Raw genomic sequence first — 23,676 nt, 5'->3', positions numbered from 1 at the left:
ACGTTGCTACGAACGGCTTGCTATATGATGCACCGGAGCACTTCACAGCACAGCAACCGTCGCGAACGCTTGACAACGGGCAACTGAGTGACTGCTCGCAGTACAAAGCTCCTGCGTCGGGCGGGCGCACGGAACTCACCCCCAAAACGGATGCTCCAGCTGATTCGACGAACGGGAACTTCGGGCCCGAGAAGCTCTCGGGCCGAAGTGTGTGGGTTCGCAGGATCCGGTTCGGTCATCACTCATTCGTTCGGCACGGCACTCACGGCCGCCGGCACACTCACGCGCGCCATAAACGAGCCAGACAAACGTGGTTTTGTTTACGTTTGACGTTAAACCCGTGTCCAAGATGGGACGGCTTGATGGCCGTCGCCGAAGGAAGAAGCTGACGAATCGGCCCCACACTGACTGCCCCAAAAAAGCGACTTGTTTGCTTTTCATTCTTCGCCCTACTTTACTTGGGGCGAAACACGAACCAAAACTAACGAACAAGCCATCAGCGCAGGGACGCGTTTGTGGTCGGGTCCCCAAACTCGGGGACAAAGTGTCCTCCATTTTGCGCGGGTTTCACCGCACGCACTCCGAGCGAGCGTGATGCTAATATTGCATAAAATTATGCGCTGTGACCCGCTCCGGGAACCAGTGAAGATAGCAGGCCACCGCTATCTCAACGCAGTAATCTATTTATACCTTATTGATAGTGGATAACGCCACGGAGCACCGAGCACGCCTGTAATGCCGTAAAATTAGCGACAGTGTCATAAAAACAAACAATATTATTAAGTTGTGCGCTCACTACACGCATCGTGCTAGGCAGAAGCGTTCACAAGCGTTGAGCTCACTATTTCATCGGGAAAGCCACTATCAAGCCATGACGGCCGCCGGCTGTATTGTGGCACCCGGCGGTGCCACAATTTCACCCGCTGACGAGGTGGCGGGAGGGGCTTTGACCATCGACAGCCGTTCGCCCTGGCTACTGGTACGGCGCCCACGAGCCACCCCGAGTTTCAGGACGAGCTTCGGTGCTTAACCGTGGCCGACATGTTATGAGTTTTCCGACGACGACGACCACGACCATGACGGCGGTACCATCGTCCGGTACAATTTGCTTTAAAACGTGGTCCCTGCACGAGGCCTACCGAGCGTTCCAGGAAAGGCCGCTTGCCGGTCCTTCCTTTGCCGGTGAATGATGGTGGTTTCCGATGTGGAACATAGTTAGGCCTTCAGCACCGGGATGTGAATGGTAGCCTAAGGTAACGCATTTATTACATGCGTACAAAATGTGCTCACCAACGATCCAATCTGATGCAATTTACTATCTTTTCTTATCCTATATCAACCATAAATATTGTAGATAAGTATTACGGTTTGTTGAAAAATGAACTTTGTAGTGTGGCGTTGCTCAAGAATCGATAAAGGCCACAACACCGTGGAGTAGCCAAGAAGCCATTTACACGCCCAATTCCGTGCAGGGTAAGTGTTTGTAAAGGATCAACGTGACTGAATCGTCAGTAAAGCCACGAGCGATTACAGATGCCGTTATAGCATTTGAAAAAAGATCCTTGACACTCCTACAGCAGCCATCCCTTGTCATAAGTATTTCCATTTTTCAGCAGCCAAGTTTTCGATAATGCATTTTGCAAGTGAATTAAATTTAAAAAAAACTTTTTCCCATAAATGCCGCTTTTGTTAGATTCCCGTGGGAAACTCGTTATTATCCACTAATGTTGCATAAGATGTGTTCTATTGTTCCACATTTCCGCTGTTCTGCAGTTTGCTGGGTTAGGCTTGAAACCGGTTTACCCAATTATACTCCCACGTTGAACGCCAACACTGCTCACCACACGTTGGGCGTCATACGGCCGTAGATTCTATCGCCCGTCCTTTTTTCCTCGCTCTATCTCTCTGCCTTTCGGCAATTCCGCATCTGATAGCGTGGTCCGTATGGAGCCCCTTTGATGCATCACCACCCATACCATCACCCCGCTTCATCATCATCATCATCATCATCCACTGGTAAAGTCTCTTTGCTTGTAGCGGGTGCCGGAGATGAGCCAGAGCCGATACCGCCAGTCAGCCTGCTGCGGCCACCACGGTCAGATTTGGGCCACCGGAGGAATCGCTCGCAGCACGCCTCACTGAAGGACCCCAGGACCCCGGGAGCCACGTTTTGCTACTAAAACAGAACTTTCCACCCGACAGCGATCCACGCAACACTGGAATGTCGTAAAATAAACAAGATGTACATGTTGCAATCGCTGCAAACGGGTTGTTTGTAAACGTTGAGGCGTCGAAAAAAGAAATAACAACTCCAGCCCCAGGACCCAGGAGCAGTCTCGTTCTGCACGGCTTGGCTGTGAGGCCGGGGAGGAGTGTAAGCCACAAAACTTTTCATCATCCTCCGCTCGGGGGCGATGCTTCTCTCAGAGCTTTTATTTGCGCCAACCACAGCTTAGCCAAGGCGGCGCGACGACCACGCTGGACGAACGCACGGTGTGAAGAAACATAAAAGAAATCCAAGGATATAAAAACAACTGCCCCTGCTGGGCTGGGGCACCGCGATACCATGGTCAACGTGGTCCAACGTGGACAGGACTTTATGGTTGGCGCCCCGAAAGCAACGATGAGGGAAGTTTTTCGGGAATTGCATTGCCTCCGATTTGTTTCTTCTTTCTTTCGGACTGCTCTCCGGCGTTGCTGTTCGGCGAGCAGTGGGTTCAGTGCAGTGTCACTGCTAGTGCCGCCCAACAAACTCGGCTAGTTGAGTCAACAAACTCGACAGTTCCACGTAGTACTTGCGCAGCAGATCTCCATACGTGCGGATCGCTGTCGGCCACGGTGCGGGCTAAAAGATAAAGGATACGTCTGGATGCTGTAGTGCTTCATAACATTCGCTCCTTAATTCCTTTCCAAAGCGATAAACGTAGCGTTTTTGATTAGCGTAAGAGAAACGAAAAGTATGACACAGTGTGATAACATCATCGATATATTAATGTCCACACGAACTGACTATGATTGAGCTGCTACATCGATCAACAAAATTTTATTGACACGCGCCATTGACACTCCATCAGTTGTTCATCCGCAATGCTATCGCTTGGGAAGCGAAAGGAACGTCACAATAGCCTTTATGCTGTTGCTTTATGCTTTATGCTGTTTGCAAAATTCTCTTGCCTCACAAATTCAAGCATCTTTCATTCAACTGCGGGTTTGGGTCGTAACTTTCGTACTGCACCGTTTGTAGCAAGTTTGTTGTCACTCCGTCGGCGTCGGCAGGGGTTTTGTAACTCTTGTCACGCCGATTCTTTTACGACTCTTATGGACAACCGCACACACACACACCCATAGTAAGTGTGGCGGGGCGTACCAAGTAGAAACCCCTTGAGCAGTTTCGCCCGACGACAACAGCAATCACCGTCAGCATCACAGGATCGGCCCAGAGAATGGCCATTTGTTGTGTGAGCGACCATCATCAACCATTCGAGGGCCTTACCCTGCAGCTGCTGGCCCGTGGCCTATAAAACACAATTGACATTCCTCACCTTCGCCACTCCGGCCGGGCCTTGTTTGGGTTAGTCCAGCGCAGTGACAGTAATCGTCAGTTATATGATAAAACTGGTCCCATCTTCTTTAGCGCTCTGTGGTTGATAGCATCGTCTAGCGAGAAAACAGGTGGCATGAAGGCATGGTACGTCCCCGCTGCTATGTCAGTGACAATCGATCTCGACGGGCATGGAAGAACACGCCTTCCGATAGTCCGCACCAATGCGGCCTTCTTGCTAATCTTACATTTCTACCGCCGAGCCGTTTAACTCCCGTGACCAACTAGCAGTGCTAGAACGGCTTACCATCCTAGCACGATGACGAAGGCAGCGAGGTAATTATCTTTCACCCCCCGTTTGACGGTCCACAACCGACGGTCCTGGAGCGTGGCCGTTGATTGCCGTCTAATAATTAAGCCACTTCGCAACGATTTGGCGAAAATGAGGACCGGCCACCGGGGGCATCGTTGTGGCGATGGATTTTGATCAATTATTTAAACAAACGCCTCTGGGGATGACCCGCCCGTTAAGGATTGTTCCGAATTGGAGAATTGTTTACAGAAACCTATTGGATAAATCACCGAATCAACCTGATGGTAGATTTCACTGCAACTTTAAGAATTATGGCATCCGAATTAGAATCACATATGGTGCCATCAAACTCTGGAAACTTTATAAAGTACACTTACGTTATGGGTCAACTTCAGTTGCAAACCCTTCAAATTGTTTGGAGCTATTGTTTCAGTAGCTCACTTATTGACGAGTAGGTTTTTCACATTTCAATCTGAATCCGAACTATAGTGGAATCTGCCAAGTGGAACCGCGCTTTCTAGCAATATTTTAAATCTTAAATCTGCCATGATGAGCATATTAAATGGACAAACATCCCTGATTTGCTACTCTACCATCTTCCACCACATTCCATCTTTCACCACGATGTCACTGTTGGTGATTCAGTAGTTTCCCGGGAAAGGTCACAAACAGATTGAAAATCATCGCATACGGGCATACAACAACCAAGCTCTTTAATGGCGTCCCGCGGGAGCTGTAGATACAACATCCTTAAAATCACTTGTAACCGCATCGGAATTCGACATGTTTGCGTATGTTGGCTACCGTTATCAAACCGCCATGCTGGGCTAAAATATGTATTAAATTCCGAGCATGGAAGTATTTTTAAACGAAATCAATCTCATTTTTGCGTTCACTTCTGTAGAACAGCACGAAACTTTGTGCCAATTCGTGGCTTCCAAAAGTTCCAATTAACCACCCGGAAATGCATCGTTTTACATGCCATGAAAAGGAAAATATTTAATTTTTTTCTCATGCTCATCACCAATTAACTCGACCCGTAGGCGTTGTAAAGGATGACGTAAAATAATATTTGTTTAAGGCACCGTCCACAGTATCCGCCCTTGCCGGTAACGCTACCAACAGTTTCTGTTGGCGGCTGAACTCGCTCAACATTAATTTTCCCGCCCCATCGATGTCGCCGTGGACAGGAAAAGCACTTAATGCGTTGATTAAATAACGCAAGCCAGTGCCGTGGGTCGTGATATATATTTTTTAATGTCGCCCATTTCCACCCGGAGGTGTCACGGTGAATCCAGTGTGGCCAGCACTACGCCCAAGTCTGCTCTCGTGGAGAGCAGAATCCCTTGCAGACGAGTGCAAAAGTATCATATAAAACCATAAAATGAACTGATTTCGGCAACCGTGCCCAAGGCTGGTTATCCCCACCACACACGCAAGCATAATCCTCTTTCGCTCGATTGGTGAGGGAATTATTTTATTCATGTCCTCTTCGCGCCGGAACCCACCTCTGCGATGGTATTGTGGCAATTTTTGCGTTGTCGCTGAGGTATGCTGTTTTAAAGCAAACGCCAGCTGAACAGTTGGGAGCGTGTCGAAAGAAAAGAATAACGTATGGCAACCACTACTTTGGCCCACGGCGTTACCTACGGCCCATGCCGGAAACTGTTCAACTCGACAAACGAAACGACTCTTACTAGCACGTGTCGCCCGACTCTAAAGACCCCGTCGGGTTGGCAGTATATGCCTCTAGTCGTTAGCGACGCGAACCTCCTGGGGTTGCCACTGGAAAATCGACTTCAAAGACGCTTCCCTTCCCGCCATCACGCGCCAGTATTCTGATGGACGTATCGCTGAACTAGTAAAAAATTATCCAAACGATATCGGGTGTGGAGAAAACATCGCACCAAGCGATTCCGGGCAGCGGAGTGTTCCTTTTCGGCAATCAGGGGAAGATATTGAGTTATCATGGTAATGCTCGATGTGCTCAAGTACAACTGATAGATGCGCCTACTCAGCAGCATCGCCATCGCCAAGGCGAAGCCAATCATTCCGGCATCCAGCACCAGCCGTGATTTTGTTTTACTCGCCTTCGGTTGAAAAGTCACTTCAAGTGACGTTTCAGAGGGCTGTTCCGATTAGGCAACGTTAACTTTTTAAACTACCGATTACTGAACTTTTAAAACGTCGCACTCCATTCTGAAAATTGTAAACATTTAGTAAGAACTTTGACATTTACGAAATGGGATGCAATACGCTTGCAGAAAATTGGGAAATATTAAAAACTTATTTAAAAAGTGGTGAGTCTTCAACTCAAGCTGTTCGATATTTGAAAAGATCATTTAATTTAAGCTCATTTCCACCTCCGTGTGGTTATGTTTATAAGCAACGTGTAATTTATCTAAGAAATTTGCTAAAAGAAGAAGCTACTACTACTACTTTGCTACTACTATTTCAAATTGTTGTTATGTCCGAACATTGTTTACTGCTCCCCGACAGAAAAGTAACTTTTAGAACTCGAACCAATGCTTTTCTAAAAATGTCCAATGTGGCCCTTCTTCATACCAGATGACGAAGAGCCGTGGATGATTCGTTTACAGGGCAATTTAATTACTTGCACGCCAGGCATTAGAAGCAGACACTATCTTTACCACGCTGTGCTATCTTAGTTGAATTTCCAACTTCAATCATTGGAGAAAATGAACGCAAGGCGATCAAGGCGATCTACAGCAGAAGCAGTTCTCATCATTGATAGTTTTGTTTGTCTTCCGACCACAAACTTCTCAATCCACGGCGCGATGAAGCCAACACCAAGCGTGACATGTACCGAAGGGGAGCCGCCCCGTGGTGGCCCACGCGGTCGAAGCAATTACGCCACGGAGCCAGTACCGTACCGGCAGGAGATTGTTGTTTTATCTAATATTCTTCCGGCGCCCACCGATCTCACTACCGGAGGCGCGCGGTGGGAGCGAAGAAGGCATTCGCTTCCTTCCTGTTCCCATTATCCGCAAATTCACAAGCATGTGCTCCGGGTCGCCATCCAGGAATGGTCGAAGCAACGGATCGAAGCGCCGAGTTCAAGAAATCCCTGCCGCCTTCGAGGGCTCCCGGGCATCGGAGTTCCGCCCGGTTGCCTCGCTTTGCGGGCATTAATTTCCGTTTGCGCACGCTGCCATTTCCAAACATGCAAACAGGACCGCGTACGGGTGACGTACGCAACAACGTCTGACACGGGCAGGACTGCCACGGGTCCGCGCAGGTCGGTCAAAGGAAAACGTAGTACTGTTTGCCTTCATCCTGGGCGAGTGATCATATCGTCGAACCGAAAGCTCGCGGCGCTCTTCAATCGACTTGATTAGAGCCGGTAGCTCACGAGGATGCCTGTCGTGTGGACTGCTGACAGACGACGACCCGACGAGGCCGAATTATTACTAATCGCATCAAATTATGCCGGGCGAGAGAAAATCACGCATTCAGTAAGTAAACCGACCGAGCGAGCTTGAATTAAATCATGCCAGCGACGTTGGTAGAACAATGAACACAAGCACTACTCAAATCAAGATAATATTCAAATCGACGCAATATGCTAATGTAAGCTGTTCACCAAATTCACCATTTCATTTTGAAACCAGCATTTTGGATTTAAAACAAATAAAACCCCGGCCTGACACCGGGCAAGATGCAAGCCAACAATCATTCACCGTAATCGCGTTGACCTAGTGCGCTGTAAATCATTCAATTAATTAGACTATCCGATTGAATTTCGCTTTCCGTTTATTGTTCTTTTAATTAAACAATTTGTTCGCACACTGGCCAACATGGGCTGAGATCTGCTGCCCATCAGTTTTATTGCCCCGGCGAGAGCCTCCCCTCACTAACAGTGGCCCAACACATCGACAATGGCTGCAAGAACATTGTGCGAAGACGGTCAAGAAATCAATTAGACCCCCAATAAAGCCCGCCAACAAGACGTACAGCCATTGCCGGGAATCGGCCGATAAACCTATTCAGACAAGCCCCAGAACCAACCGGAAGCCGTCACGACATCCGGACGGCAGATAAACACATTCAAGGACGCCCTATTCAAACCGTAAGGATATGCACGGACAGGCATTGCCCTCGCACGCGGTGCCCATTTTTGCTCCACACTTTTGGACGATTGGAAGCCTTCACAGGCCTGCAGCAAGGTTCCGCCTCATGTAAACTCGCTGATCGTTTCGGTATCATGAACATGATATTATTCCGATTGGCATCGGGTCGGGCAAAATGCCCGCGCATTACGGCACCATAAATTCCAATAAAACTTTATCCTGTCCGCGGGAAGGATTCTTGTGTTTGAGCTTCGTAAACTTCCGCTCATCTTTGTTTGAGCAGAAAGAAGGCGTTAGTCCGGAAGTGCCGGACGGCTGCCCAGCAGTTGTACTTCGCTTGGCAAACCAAACATCCGGGCAACATCACGATTTGGTGGCGGTACAACAACCATCGGCCGTATCGCCCTTTCGCTGCGTGATGAGCAATGCACATAAAAAACACTTAGTTTGCAGTTGGTTGTAAGTAACTGCTTTTTATATGAGTTGTGACTGTCCAGATAGATTGGTGTTATACAACTCTTTCGCAAAAACTATGAGAGAAAATTCTTTTTTTATTGTACGTACTCTATGGCGAAGGTTCGTTGTTTTAGGCTGCGTGTTTGAATTCCTGTGCGACTCGAACCGCCGAACCGACCGATGGCCTAGTAACCTCCCAACGTATCCGTTTCCAACGTCATACAGTGAAACAGAAGGTGAAATGCGAAAATGCTTAACTAAATTAACCTTCCTTTATAATAGAACTCTTCCTATAATTATAATTCTTCGAATGACGCGAGTAGGACCGCGATGCTGCTTACGCATTTCAGTGCAGTGGAAGCAGTGTGTTAGAAAAGCTCGCTTCTTCATGCCGTCATGCTGTCCTTTTTTGTCGCAATAAAGACTAAATGATACTTTTGATCCAGTCGACGTACGACTCGACCCGAGTGTGGACAGTTAGTATAGGAAACACGTAGCTGACGATCCCGACCAGATACTGCACCACCGAACCCTCTGTGTCGTTGAACTCTTTTTGCCAAAACGCTGGCTCACCGGGATCAATTGGCTGGTCCTCGCCTTCCAGGCTCAAACAGAGCTGCGTCGGTTCCAGGCTCCTGTTGCCGTAGTGCCGAAACACCTCACAGTCCTTGTTGTACATGGGGTAGCTGTTCAGGTACTGAGTGTCTGGGAAGATCGTTGCATACAGTTGAGTATTAGTGGACCACATTCATTGTGTGGCCGATTTCACAGGCCCAACTCACCCGTTAACATGAACTGCTTCAAGTGGAACGGGGTGTGCGTTTGGTTCTGCCAAAGGCATGCCGGCATCTTCCCGCTTGCCGGTTGGACTTCTCCGGCTATCTTTGCAATGGCGATATCATTCCGATAAGTGCTGGGCTCGAACTGAGGATGTAGAATGATTTCTTTGATCCACAGGGTGGGTGCTGTGGCGTTAAAGCCCAACTTCACGACAACCTTCTTAGAGTTGACCCGTTCAAGACAGCTGGCAGTCGAGAGAACCACACTTTTGGTGATCAGCGTCCCAGCGCAATCGTAGAACGATCCGTTGTCCGATTGCCAGGCAATGTAAACCTGCAACAAATTTAAGAGATAAAACATAAATCAGCTGCTGAACGAGTTGTAAACTTCAGTCCTACCACATGAGGAAACTGATCGACGTCTCCTTTATCCGCTTCGAGCAGTTCGTAGTATAGATAGGTCTTTCGGTGTACCCCTTTGTAGCGGGCTTCACATTCGTCCAATTCTCGGCTGGCCACCGATTGTTCGGTGACGTTCAGCACATTATGGTACGGACAGCAAACGATCGATGAGTTGCCACAGAACGTAACTTGACGATGAATTTGAAAGTCGTACTTCACCTTCGGGCACCTGCGCACATCGACGCACAGTCCGGATCCTCCTGCCGGCAGTCGACAGTGATCCCCGACCGACAAATCGGTATTATAAAACAGCACCGAACTGTCTGAATCCTTGGGTCGATTGGTAAGCAGCATTTTGCTTAGCCACTCGAAATGGCTCGAAATGCGCACGCCAACAGCGGACTGACCGTAGCCACAGTCGCGTCCGAACAGGTTCAGCGCATAAACGTGCTGGAAGTACTTCTCCAAGCGAAACACGCGTCGTTGCACGGCCCCGCCGTACAGTAGGTCGCAGGTTTCTGGCACCAAGAACGGTTCGTTACCGTAGCACAGGTGCTCCTCGCGTAGGCCGTTACGCAAACGGAGTAAATACTTTTCCGGGACCGAGCAATTGACGCCACGATGCTGATCTGCCCTTGATAGAAGCAACGTTCGCTCGGCGTCTGGAAACAGAAGAAAAAAGTTCATTGAATCTCATTTCACTCAGAAAATATCGCTCCGCACATAACCTATAATCGGTGTTTTCGATACATAAAGTTCATTGAGATCTCGGCGTCCTCTGCCGGTGATTTCGAACCGATCGTTTGGTAGCTCGTGGTAATGCCACAAGCAAGCCGGAATGAACGAACTATGGAAGAAGAAATGATCGCTCAGCTTCACGATGGCAATGTTGTTGTACAGTGATCCTGCCCGATAGTCCGGATGGTTATAGGTATGTGCGATGTCCATCCTTTGGTTTCGTTCCTCGCTGATAATGTGCGTCGGCGGTTTGCTGGAATGCATCGAAATTCACCTTTAATCTGAGTCCCAATAAGAAAGAAAACAGACCCACCCTTTGAAAGCAGTACACTGGGCAAGAGTGAGAACGGTGTCGGTGTCTATCAGAACTCCGTAGCAATTATCGGCTCCCTCGGTGCCCTTATCCCACCCGAAAGAAACCGTCGCCGGAGACCCTTCGATTTGCAAGTGTATATTTCTCAGATCCAACGAATCGGTCAATTCGTCCTTCGAGACCACCACGTCCGGTTCGTACTCCCGCAGGGTGACGTATCGGACCGCACAGGCATAGGGCTTAAATTTCCACTCTGCAACGAAAGTACTTCAGATTAGCAATGTCTCAAAGCGATGGTCACCCTACATACCGGGAGCTTCTTCTCCTCGGACCTCCAAAACGGACCGTATCCAGGGAATGTAGCCGGCGACCTTCGTATAAACCCCCGGGGTCGACTGACCACAGGCGCTGCCGAACGACGTTACCCCCACAATGAAAGGTGTTACTTTGGTGTTGTGCAGAAGTTTCACTTCCAGAGGTCCTCCAGAATCTCCCTGCAACGGAACAGAACGTTTATTGATTAATCAGTTCTCAGGATAACCTTCTCACACGCAATGCCCACCGGACAAGTGTCCATTTTCACGTCGCCCGCACACAGCTGGTACGGTTGAAGACCAACCTTCAAACCACGATCACCAGCTCGATAGAACTGATTGCAATGTTCCGTGTCCACTGGCCCTAGCGATACTTTCAACAGCACTGGCGTTTGTGAGCTTCCTGCAGGAGTTCGCAACGAGCAGTTAGAAGGTATATCCGGCAAGACAGGAACGCTGGTTCACTCACCATACCCGGTAGCTCCCCAACCGGCCGCTTGTAGCGTAGTGAATCGCAGTTCCTCCTCATCCCATAGACATGCCGGTGCTACGGTCTCGTTTAGCCTGCCAAGATCCAATGAAAATTAAGTTGATACAACACCAAACCAATACGTTTGCCATTCACTCCGCTCTTACGTAATATGCTTCTCCAACTTCAGCAGCGCTATGTCGTGGTACTTGGCACTGTACCTATGCTGCGGATGGCGGATGACCTCCGCTATGTTGAACTGTTGCGCGTACGCATCGTCCGTATCGTTGTACAGATTAATGTCTCCGAAACGCACCACATCCGGGGGCTTATTGCTGCGAAACATCGACGTCAAGTCGTTTAGGAATCATGGACTTTCCCAATACTTTTTACTTACTCCAAGTCTGCTGTGCAATGTGCGGCCGTAAGCACGTAGTTCTCCCAGATCAATGATCCACCACAGTTCCACTGGATGCTGCCATCATCTTGCCGCCATCCGATCGCTCCCAGGTGAGCAAACTCTCGAAGATACGCCGGAACACCGAACGCAGGTGCTACCGCACTACTCCCTCCTTGGCTGTAATGCCGGAAGTGGCAGTCTTTCGCCGGAATTCATTAGAAAGCTTTATTAGCTGAAAGTGTTTCAGAGCGGCAATAGCATACCATCCAACGACTCGCGCTCATTCGGCATCACCGCATCTTGCAGACGTTCGTTCAGCTGCGTGCGGATTGGCGAAAGATCAGAATAAACTGTAATAGAAATATTAATAAATCTGTGAAATAAAACCATAAGCAATTCTCGTCGGTACACGGAAGGCACAGTACCCAACCCAAAACACAGTAACACCGATGTGAGAAATGTTAAACGCATCGCGACGCGTTGACAAACAGAGACTGAAACATACCGTTTGCTAGCGGTACCCTTTAAGAAACAGGCCGCGACCTTCTGGCGACCGGCCACATAAGCCAACCGGTTTTACCCGGGGAGACTACCTGCTCGGCGGTAACCGTGCAGACTAACAAAGCACGGAACGGGAGGAAGCATTAATCTGACAAATGCTAATATTAACAACAACATTTGGAATTTACGTCGCATGGGATCAATAGTTCCCGTCACTGGAATTACCCCGCGGTATTGGTTTATTTTTTTAATAGAAAGTGTCAACGGATGTAGAGACCCTGCCTGACCTGGGCATGGTCTGGATCGAATAAAGCTTCTCTTTTTCATTTGGTTATAAAACAAAAACGTCTTAATATTTTTCGATGCTTGAACTTTTATTTGAAAGATTCATTCGACACATTTTTATGGATAACAATTTCGCTTTAACTTTCCTATTCGCTGTTCGGTGTCAGGTGTCAGTTTTGGACAAATACCGGTACGAACGGACAGACAGACAAAGATACATTTTTATATGTATTGCCTTTTTCTTATTTAGCAACACCATTTACGCTATAATCCTACGGTGGTACGTTTCACTTATTAGTCTACAGTTCCCCCTTAATCCAATCGATGTATGAAGAGACGCGGGTGTGGATGAATACGGAGCGCTCGACTGTAGACCGATGGCTCGCTATTCCTATCAGGTATGATGCTTGACTGGCGCCCGGTTTCGTCCACAGCGCCGGCATTCCTTCGTCCACGAAAAATGTGTGATCCGGATCGTCTACATGAAGGCAAAGCTCGTGGGCCTGTGGAACTCTTCCGAACGCACGCCGACAGTCAGTGTTGAACTTGAAAAATGCCTCCGTCGTTTCCACAGCATCGTTGACTTTAAAGAAGAGCCTGAAAGTTACTGCTTTTTGCTCTCGGGCAAACATCGGTTGTTCACTTACGGTATACGTATTGCTGCAACAGAAATGGCGTGTGGGTTGTGTTTCTCCAAAGACAGGCACGCGATCGTCCAAAGTGGCCGTCGATTACGCTTCTCGTTCTGATCAGGGCAATGTCGTGCCGTTTGGTGGAGTTTTCAAACTCTGGGTGGATCGTCACCGAACCGGGCTCCAACCGTAGCTCTATTTCAGCATCAGGATGGTTTACGTGAACGTAGGATGGAGGCTTGGTCATGTCTAAGCAACTGGCAGCGGTCACCAACGTTCTCGATGAGATGATTGTTCCCGCACAAACGCGATTCCATTCTGGGTAGGTCCAAACAATGGAAACCTGCGGAAAAGGGGCTAAACATTCAAAAGGTCATCAGCTCGTAGAGTTACATTTCTTACCATGTGTAAAGGGGCTTCGTCCATGTCTTCTTCGCCACCCTGATGGTCAACATTACAGCGATCTATCTCTTGCCACTCTTCATTCGTTCCGTTACGAATGTACCGGTGCGGACAGCAAACCAGTGAGCCACTCTGACAGAATGTCACCCCACGATTCTGGCGGAAGCCTTGGGCCACTTTAGGACAGTACTGTGCATTGACGCACACTCCGGCACTTCTGTCCTGGGTGCTACATTCATCGCCTTCCTCTAGGTCGGGATTTAGAAAAACAAACGGCCGTGTTTCGGCTGCCTTTTCGATCGTTCGCGGCGGCAGTAGAACCGATTGCAGCCACTCCACGTGGTGCGACAGTTTGACGGCCACGGCAGACTCACCGAACCCACAGTCCTTTCCGAGCAGACTGAGTGCATTCACGTACATCAGTCGACGGCCCCAGCGAAAAACCTCTCGCTGCAGCGGTCCACCGTAAGCTAAATCACAGGTCTTCGGAACCAGGAATGGCTCCGCTCCGAAACACAGATGTTCCGCCGACAGCCCGTTCGGCAGCTTCGTAGCATACTGCCTGGGGATGGTACAATTGGTACCGTTCTGTGTTACTACCACTCCGACGGTATTTATCGTTTTCTTCAAAGCTACGAAAAAGAAATGGATTGATGAGGGCTGGCAAAAATCGCCATGACGGCGGAATGGTGTACTCACTGGAATTGTTTATCTCCGGTTCCTTCTCAACTATTTCATTGAGTGCCCGAAGGCCTCGGCCCGATACAGTCAGTTTTCCGTCCATTCCGTTCTTTCGGCTCCAGATACAGGCCGGATAAAAGTCCCAGCTTGAGGCGAATTCGAAAGGATCCTTTAACTCCAGTATTCCGACGTCATTCAGCAACGAGTGCTCTCTGTAATCGGGGTGTCTATGGTGGCGCGTGACTATGTTGCTATCGTTGCCCAGATGCGTAACATGCGAAGGAGGAACACTGCAACCAGCGGTTAGTGGTGGTTATACTGTTGAACCTTCAACATCGTCTTCGTCATACCCGTTAGCTTGGGTGCACCGAGCAAGTGTTACAACCGTACTCCGATCAATGATGACTCCGTAACATTCCCTGTTGCCGGGAGCCACCGTCTCGTTCCAGTGGATCGACACCACCTGAGCGGACGATGTGCCGAACAGATGAGCTTCATCAAGATCAAGCTGTTCATTTTCACCACTAGAGTGCAGCACCACACTGGGTTCGTACTCTCGCAAATGCACATACCGCAGCGCACAAGCATGGGGTTCAAACTGCCAATCTGTGGGTATGTTTTGTGCCAACCGTGAATACATAATGAAACGCCCAGTCGGACCCGCTGCTAACCTTGGGCATCTTCACCACTAGCCCTCAGCACTGTCTGTATCCAGGGTACGTAGGGAGCCACTCGGCTGTATACTCCCGGTACCGAAAAGCCACAGGCAGTCCCGAAAGATGTGACTCCAACGATAAACGGAGTGAGGCGTGTGTTGTGAAGCAGCTTCACTTGCAACGGTCCACCAGAGTCCCCCTACGATGAAGATGAAGTAAAAATGTCCACGAGTTTCGCTTGTTGAACGATGTGGTCCCTTTGGCAAGTAATTACCGGGCATGTGTCCATCTTGGAGTCTCCGGCACACATCTGATACTCGTGAAGGCCAGAGCGCAGCCCGCGAATGCCGCTGTAGTGCGAAGTACAACTTTCCCGCTCCACCGGGGTCAGCGATACCTTCAAGAGGATTGGCGTACGCGATTCGGCTGCAAAGTTCAACTTCAAACACTGATGGATCCGAACGCCCGAACAGTATCTTACCGAACCCGGTAGCACCCCAACCCGTAGCCTCGAACGCTTTGAATCGTATCTCGTCGTCAGTCCATAGGCATGCCGGAGCAACCGTGTCATGAAGTCTGCAAAGTGACAGATCATCACCCGAGATCGCCCTTAGCCAACAGCATGCCGTACTTACTCAATCCTTCGTTCCAAGCGCATCAACGCTATATCGTGGTACCGAGCACTGAACCGATGCTGAGGATGGCGGATCACTTCGATAATCTTCAACTGCTGGGCATACTGATCATCCGAGTCGTCAAATAAGTTAAGATCCCCGAATCTAGCCACATCCGGTTGCGTGTTGCTACGTAAAGCAAAAGCGATACAGATGTTCTCTGCCGGCGCTGACCGTTTTACGGGAAGCTTACTTGGCATCTGCCGTACAGTGCGCTGCGGTGAGGATGAAGTTTTCCCATATCAGCGAGCCGCCGCACTGCCACAGGATGGTCAGGTTGTCCGGCTGCGTCCAACCGATGGCGGCCATGTGTGCAAACTCCCGCAGGTACGTTGGTCTTCCGTACGTTGGCTTGATTGCCCCCGTTTTTCCGTATTCGTAGTACCGAAAATGGCAATCTGAAGAGGGAACACGCGTCAGACATTCTCGGTTGTTCCATTCTAGCAACTGCCATTAGTGCACATACCGTCAATGGACTCCCGCTCATTCGGTAATATCGCATCGTTGGGATTCTCATCCTGCATGAGAAAAGTCGGTTCCAACAGTTGGCCATAACCTGGAGTTCAAGGACATTCCCGAAGTGGTAATTTAATACTAGCTTAGCACTAGAGACTAGCTTACCAACTGGGAGCAATAAAAGAGCCAGCAGCAACGCGGACACGAGCATCTCGTTGAATCACAGAATAGTACTGAGACGCTCCGTATCGATAACCCGTTTATAAGACTTGTCGGAACGGGGAATGCACCTACATAACGTCGTCAGTGGAAAGTGAAGCGGCATTCGCATACACATTCGCTGTCTTCGTTAATCAAACCAGACTTGAAGGTTTGCATTTAGTCTACAGGCCTAGACTCGACTCGAAGTGGGACTATACACAGCTTTGAAAGGCCTTCATCAATAGATTACGCTATCGCATTAGCAAACCGGCAAGACTAGACCAACAAATTATGCAATACGAAGGAGATGCGCACGAATACGAATATGATAATCAACAATGTTTCTTGTACAGCCAACCAGCTGTTATCATTGTCTTGCGTTGCAGGAACTAAATACCAGTTCAACACCGATCGGCCCCCAGCCAAGTACATTTATTTGTTTTTTGTTGATCCTCGCAATATTTGTTTCGGGTTTGCTTTACAGCATGCTTTTGATCCACCCAACAACCGCGGAGATGCGAGTGTACACATAAAAGGATCCTTGTTCGGGTGACCCGTAGCTCATCAGCCCCACCAGGAAGGGGATGCTGCTACCGTCCTCTCGAATCTCGGACCAATGCAGGGGATCTCCGCTCGATACGATCGTGTCTACGCACAGTTGGGCCGAGTTCAGCTCTCCAGTCGACCAGCTACAATCTGCGCTGTACTTTGCCGTTGGGTAGGCATCCGAGTCCTCGTTTTCATCTGTAATCGAGTACTTCTCTAAAGTGACTGTGCGTGGCTTGAAACAAAGCTATACTTACTGATCACGCAAGGTACGATCAAGGCGCAAGTTCGACAAAGAATTGCCCATTATTCCTGAACGAAACATGTGAACCCGTCATTACCATTTTAAAATGGGTTACCGACCGGAAATCCTAATTTCCAACCGAACCTTCCCCATACAAAGCCGAATGGAACGAATCGGCATGGCGTACGCTTTCTTCATCTTGATTGACTAAAGCCTTTCCCATACGCATCTATCCGATACTGCTTGGGGTTCCCTATATCGAGTAGTAATCGATAGGCTTTCTCAATTATCCGTTTGGTACCCACAACAAATCCATCTGGGTGAAGGCACGAATCGATATTGATGTCGCTGCACAAAGCGCTGGCTGGTAAGATGGAAAGGTTTACTGGATTTACTGGATTCCGATCGATTGCCGTACGGCAGATTTCGAAAAGTGGAACGATAACATGTAATACAAATAATTGATTTGATTAAATAATGAAACCTCACAGACTTAGGGCGGTGTATTCCGTAAAATCTCTTGGTACAAGAGTCTCGATGATCGACACCACAAGTACATCGTTATCTCCTGTATGGTAATTGTAGACACTAATTTGTAATAAAATCCCGATGGAACTTGAATAGTTGTCCTGTCAACCGAGGTGGAAAGTTCTTAGCCACGCCAAGAATTTTGCCAATGTTCTAGTTTCTGTATAACATGTTGTTTTATTAAACCAAGAAAATATCACAAACTAAGGCTAAACTAATTAAATGTAAAACAAACGGCATGAATTAAGCAACTACACTGGAAGAAACAACGACATTCATGGGCTCGGATGGCCGATCGGCTTCAAAAGCCCCACGGTGGCACTTCAAACCGACCGGAAGTGTTCTGCAGTCAGCACGCAAGTCAAGAACGTCCCAAGCAGCACTTGATAGTTGATGAAATGCTAAGCGGTCACAATTTGACCTCCGGAGTCACTATGCTGTGTCCGAACGAACTCTGTGGACCGGATGCGCTCCGTTGCGTTTCTCGCCCTTTCAGTTCCACCATTCGGTCGACAGCACAGGACCGTAGCTAGCAAACCGTCCTTCGGTCGTATCACGATATCCTTTTGTCACTCGCACTGCGCCCCGGTGGCAGCAAGGGGGCCATGAAACAGTGAAGAGGGACCGAAGAGGGCCCCCGTAAGCCACGACAGACCAGCGTAAGAAGCGTGTTACCGTTTAATGGTTAATGAGCATCAGAAGAAACTGATGGAGCTGATGGTTCGGTGCCACGGTCGAAAGCTTCCCATCATCACGTGCCTCGCCCGAAGTATAAGTTGCGCATTTCCGGTCCGGAGAAAAAGAAATGTCTTACTCCCTACAAAGTATGGACGCTAAGCTGGCCAATTAATTTCTTTGCCTTGTTTTTCCAGAAACATTGTTGAAAAACTTTCACCCCGCCCCGGCTAGGTTCCTGGTAAGCTCGGGAAAAGTCACGCCTCGGCACCAAAAGGCATCGTCAGGACGCAGTCCAACCGGCTCCCTAGTTTCCGGCGCGACAGTTTCCAGATTCCATTTTCCATTTTTCGCTTTCATCTGTACCATTGAGCATAATTTCTTTCACCCTCCCGCTGGGACGTTTGGTGCGAAAATGTCTCTAGCACCTCCGCGGCCAGAGACCCTCGTTGCAAAGAGCGAGTAAATAATTGCGTACCATTCGCTACGATCCATGGCGCCAGTTTGAATACTCGGCTCGGCTTCCCTTCGACCACCGCGTAGACTAACGCTAGTACAGTTTGAAAGTTCACCAAGTTGGATCCTTCAGCGAGTATCTCATAATGTGTTCTCTTTTGAAAAGGGACCAATTAGTTCTGTGGGCCAATGAGACGCACGTTGCGGATCAATGCCACTCGGTTTTGACAGCAATGCCCAAAGAAGTCGATCCAAACTTCAGAAGCAACACGATTTTAACCGACACCATACTTTGACAGCTTTGCTGGCGAAAAATAAAAAATTAGAAGACTACATTTTATATTTATTACCAAACTCTCTATTTTTCCAACTATTGATCATAAAACGTAGGTGAAACTTAACTCATCATTTTCTTCTAAAACGGACAACTAATGCGGAATCGGAAATTAATATAAATAAACCGAAGCCCATATGTAGTGAAAGTGTAAAGCGTAAAAGTTCCTTAATCCAACTGTCAATAGTCGGCAATAAAAGAAGATTATCGTTTCCGTGTCCACTTTAGTTTAATCAAATTAAAAATCCCAAGAAACGTTTCCAAAACGAAATCGTAAACGCGAATGACACGAGATTACATTCAATTTTTTCGAAATAATTTGGGCAAGTAATGACCAAAACCCAAGCCTCCCAAATGCTACCCTCTTTCAGGTCGGTACGCCCGGAACGACAAATTTAGTTAATCAAAGCTCTCCCGGAATCGGCCGGAGCGGAGCGCAAGCGAAGTGAAAACAATAATATTTTCATCGTGACAACTCCATTCCGTTGACCACGTCCGAGGTGACTCCCACCCGGCGGAGGGCCAAAGTTTCGTCGAAAACAAATTGTTTCCAATTCCCGGCCCCTGGTCGAACGGAGAAAGTCAATCAAAAAAGTCGGGAAGACCTTCCACACGGTGGCCACTGCAAATGCTTCCCCTGAACTCAAAAAATCGATCGATGTCCCCGAAGATGGAGCCACAAAACGGAAACAAATTGATCTCATCGCCCGGGATGAGAGGCAGGCAGATCGGACGGTCCCGAACGGCTTGTGCGTCGCCAAGCAATAAGATGGAGCGAAAAATAAATTGTCCTGCCACCAGAGGCCACCCCGGCACCAGCTGGCTGGCTGCGGCTGCTGAGACCGTCGCTGCAGCCTCATTGCCCAGCCACCCGACGGCAAGCGACGGCCCATTAGCTTTGTTTTCACTTCCTAGGGCCATTTCCACTCGAACCGCCCGCCAAGGAGCACGCTTTTCTCGCGCCGTGGCTTGCCTCATTCATTCTCCAAGCCGACCGGAAGACACGGAACGCAAAAACTAACCTCCCGACACCGACGGGTCCCGACGGGTCCTGCGAGTCCTGCAAAGCGATCGAAACAATATTGGTGATTGATTTCTGAATTAAATTTCCATCGATAACTTCCGAACTGAGCCCCCCGGGGGGGTGGCGACCCGGCTTTGGAGCAGGTCAAAGCTCAAAAGCGCCACTTTGCGGCATTTGCATACGCAATGACCAGGCGTGTGTGCGAGGGTTAACTTTTGCTCCCCACTGATTGCGTCATTTATACTTTACGCCCTCAGCCGGCTGGTGGTTCCACGCCAAACGACAGGTCAGGGTTCACCGCCAAGATTCGGGGAAACGGTTTCCGTTCGTCCGGTGTGTCCGCCTGAAAGTTCCTGGTCGGGATGAGGTTTCGGCAAGCGTGCGATCATGTGACCCGAAACGGCGCTACTAAAACAAGCCAAGTTGGGCAATAAATAAAATCGCAAATGTCGATCGCTGGTTCGATTAAAAAGGCAAACTACTTCGGCAGCTGTTCGGCAGCGCTAGCAACATCCGCCGGCACGAACGATCGTTGCGCAAGCACCATCTGGTGTCGATATTTCGATGAATGAATACTTGACTGGCCCAGATGCGGCGCCTTTGGATACATTTCGACTGAAGCACCGCTTTAAACCGGATATTAAAAGACAATCCATGTGATCGCGATTGATTGCGGTGCTTTAATTTCCATCTGCAATCTCGCTTGATTGCATCATTTATATTGTCGCCGGTAGCAGTACAGAGGCGAAGCTGCGGTTATCGTCGATGGCTGCCACTTCTTTCGAAGTCCAAAGCCTCCGGGGACAGAGTTGGCCAAAGAGTTGACATCATATTTCACCGCAAACGATGAGCTACGCTTGCCACCCGGTTTCGCTCGGGTTACGCATTATTAATCCATTAAGTAAGCAATCCAGCAATCGCTCCAGGGCGATAATGGGTGTAGCTTCACTTACCGTTTCGCGTGCCACCTTCAACTACTTTAGTTTGGTGGCCAAGTAATTTCTCAGAAATGCTAAGCCAAGCTTTTAAAACGATGACTTGGTAGCTCACGTCGCCTTGTCTGAATCAGGCCGACCTATCAGTAGATTACTGCCACCTGCATTAAACCAAAATCTGAACCCATTTATTGCGCAGACAACTCGGAACGCTGCCAACCAGGCAACTGGTTGTGGTTTCAATGCTCCGGAATAACTCACTCCCTTGTAAAAGTTGACGGATGAAAAATTTAAATATATTTCATAAATTTCCATAACGTAATTAATCAACGGTGGCACTCGCAATAGGGCACCGCCATGAATGCTCCACCCTTCGGTGAGTGCTGCTGTGAGAGTGGCTACGAACCGTCTTCCTCGTTTCTGTGGAATAAAACCATTTTTTCCAATTTATTTCTACTCTCGCTCCGCAGTTCTCCGCAGACGCAACCAACGCCATCCATTCTCGGAAGCTCTTGTCACCAACCGACCAGCCAACCGATCGATCCAACGGTGGGAGTTTCGGGACTTTCGGTTCTCGCTGCCCGAACGCCAAGCAGCATCCCGGAAGGACTGCATCCATCGACTAGATTTGATGTCACCTCCGGATGTGCCCGTTGTTTTGGTGGGATATTGTCTGGGTGTCTCGTTTAATTTGTATGAAAATTTATAGCAGTCATTTACCTTTTAACCCCTCGCTGTGCGTTGCAGGATACCTGATGACTGAGACAGAGCCACGATGTCCATCATAAACATCCTGCAGATACTTGCGCGTTTCATTCAGCAACGCCGAGAACGGTCTTTTACGGTATCACTTTTACTACGGTACCGCTGCGTTCGGGATGAAACCCGAGTACAAATATGAACTTCCAAACCCATCTTGGCGATGTTGCTCGAAATGGCCGCATCCATCAGATGCTTGCTCGATGGTAACGTAGTACCTACACCAAATGGATGCTATCTAATGGGGTTGAATTTTGGGTCGAATAAACAGCTAGCATTGGCATTGGAAGAGACGCGGTCACTGTAGCGAGTAAAAGCTGGACACTATTGATCGAAGGCTACGCAGGGTTAGGTCCCGGTTGCCTTAATTGCTTCGTCTTCACGCTGTTGCTGTAGGGTTTGTTTTTATGATAAGGTGAACGTGGTTATACCCACCTTAATTTCAACCCCTGACGCACCATCGCTCCGCTCCGATGTACCTATCAAAATCAATCTGTGGAGCGTGCGTTACCACAGCCTGTCGCTGGAGCGAAGGCAGATTGGAATGTTGAGACCTCGGATCGTAAATCGGTTGCCATTAGTTTTACGGACAACCTACCAAACAGTTGGACATTGCGGCAATTCGCAATCACGCCCAAAGCCTAGGGGGGCCTAGAAAGACCGCAGCGCTAGGGCGTAACCAAAGGCGGACAGTCATTGGAAATTAATTGTAGCTTTATTGCTACAGCACGGACCATTAGGTTCGAGTGGAAGAATCTGTCTCCGGTGAAACCGGCGTTCTGACAATGATTGCAAAACCGGGTCAGATAGCATTAGGAAGGAAAAAGGGTTTGCAAAAAAGCATAGAACTTGATTCTGACAGAATGATGATTCTTTCATCCGTGTTCTGCCTCGATAAGCCTCCCAGGTTTGGATGAAAAATTTCGAGCATCACTTACCGGCACTTACAGAAATTGATACATTAATTTGCCGCATGATGGAGCACACGAGTTCTTGTGAATGAAGGTGCCGCGCCCAAAACAAGGCCCCTTCAAACAGAGGCTGAGACGAGTGCGATACATCATTCCCGAGAAGTTCCTTCCGAGTAGAAAGGTTTGCTGGCTGAAATATGCTGTCCCCCCGGCGATACGCCATCCCTATATCAGATGTCAGGTTTTTTGGGTTTTTCCAGGCTTCCCATTCCCACCTAAGCTGGACCGTTCTCGGAACAAAAACAAACTACACAGACTCTGTCTCTCTCACTCGAGCCACATCAGAAATGCAGCATTGTTTGCATAATACACCACTACTCTTATCTATCCGGGAGTCGGACAAATTAGGAGAACCCCACCAGGTTGGCTTCTTAGGGGCAGGGTTTGAAAGCCTCGGCAACTCTTGTTGCTCGGATTTCATGCCGGGCCCTCAACATCGTTTCCGAACAACCCGGTTTTGTTTATGGGAAGCCAGGGCAGACATAATCCCCGAGGCAGAGTTAAATGTTGGGTACCCTGTTGGTTTTCGTTTTTCCTTTACCCTGCGGTTAACCCACTAAGCCAGTGCCGAGAAAAACTAGCGCTCGGCCCCCTAAAAATATCAAATGCAAATCCGCTCACACCGAGCGAAAAGAGGGGGATAAAAACATCCGGAAGAGCCCAAAATAGCCCTTCCGGAGCGCATTATTTAATTTCGTACAACGGCAACGGGATACGACGATTTTATTGCCTGTCTTACCCCGGGCGGTTTGCTATCTGGGGCCAGCCTACCCGAAACGATGCACCGGCCCGGTATTAGGTTATAATCAGTTCCTTCCGATTCGCAGAAAGCGTCAGATCCGGCCACCGTCCTGCCTGCAGCAGTAGTGCCGTGGCCCGACGGAACGGGACGCGAAAAAA

The 23,676-nt window shown here is 48.8% G+C and overlaps 2 protein-coding genes across 3 annotated transcripts; both read right to left on the bottom strand.

The window, feature by feature from the left end:
• Nucleotides 1-8,825: 8,825 nt before the first annotated feature.
• LOC131208172 (uncharacterized) lies at nt 8,826-12,107 on the bottom strand. Its single transcript, XM_058200822.1, has 10 exons — nt 12,080-12,107; nt 11,814-12,015; nt 11,584-11,751; nt 11,413-11,511; nt 11,196-11,346; nt 10,944-11,127; nt 10,431-10,487; nt 9,580-10,244; nt 9,184-9,514; nt 8,826-9,106 (listed from the first exon to the last, which is right to left on the bottom strand). The coding sequence occupies exons 1-10, from the start codon at nt 12,105-12,107 to the stop codon at nt 8,826-8,828; spliced, it is 2,166 nt and encodes a 721-aa protein (XP_058056805.1).
• A 611-nt stretch (nt 12,108-12,718) lies between these two features.
• LOC131211796 (uncharacterized) lies at nt 12,719-16,191 on the bottom strand. Of its 2 annotated transcripts, XM_058205416.1 has the most exons (11): nt 16,114-16,191; nt 15,841-16,045; nt 15,609-15,776; nt 15,455-15,549; nt 15,248-15,399; nt 14,989-15,172; nt 14,668-14,923; nt 14,336-14,607; nt 13,637-14,268; nt 13,250-13,577; nt 12,719-13,185 (listed from the first exon to the last, which is right to left on the bottom strand). In XM_058205416.1, exons 1-11 carry the CDS (start codon nt 16,169-16,171, stop codon nt 12,902-12,904), a joined length of 2,634 nt encoding a protein of 877 aa, XP_058061399.1. In that variant the 5' UTR covers nt 16,172-16,191; the 3' UTR covers nt 12,719-12,901. The 2 variants fall into 2 exon arrangements, with proteins under 2 accessions (XP_058061399.1, XP_058061400.1); XM_058205417.1 differs by lacking the exon at nt 12,719-13,185 and having other exon boundaries at nt 13,361-13,591.
• Between the last annotated feature and the right edge of the window lie 7,485 nt (nt 16,192-23,676).

This window comes from Anopheles bellator, chromosome 2, assembly GCF_943735745.2.
Source record: "Anopheles bellator chromosome 2, idAnoBellAS_SP24_06.2, whole genome shotgun sequence".
NCBI classification, from domain to species: Eukaryota; Metazoa; Arthropoda; class Insecta; order Diptera; family Culicidae; genus Anopheles; species Anopheles bellator.
The sequence above is the reverse complement of the archived record's forward strand: the minus strand, read 5'-3'. Positions and strand labels throughout refer to the sequence as shown.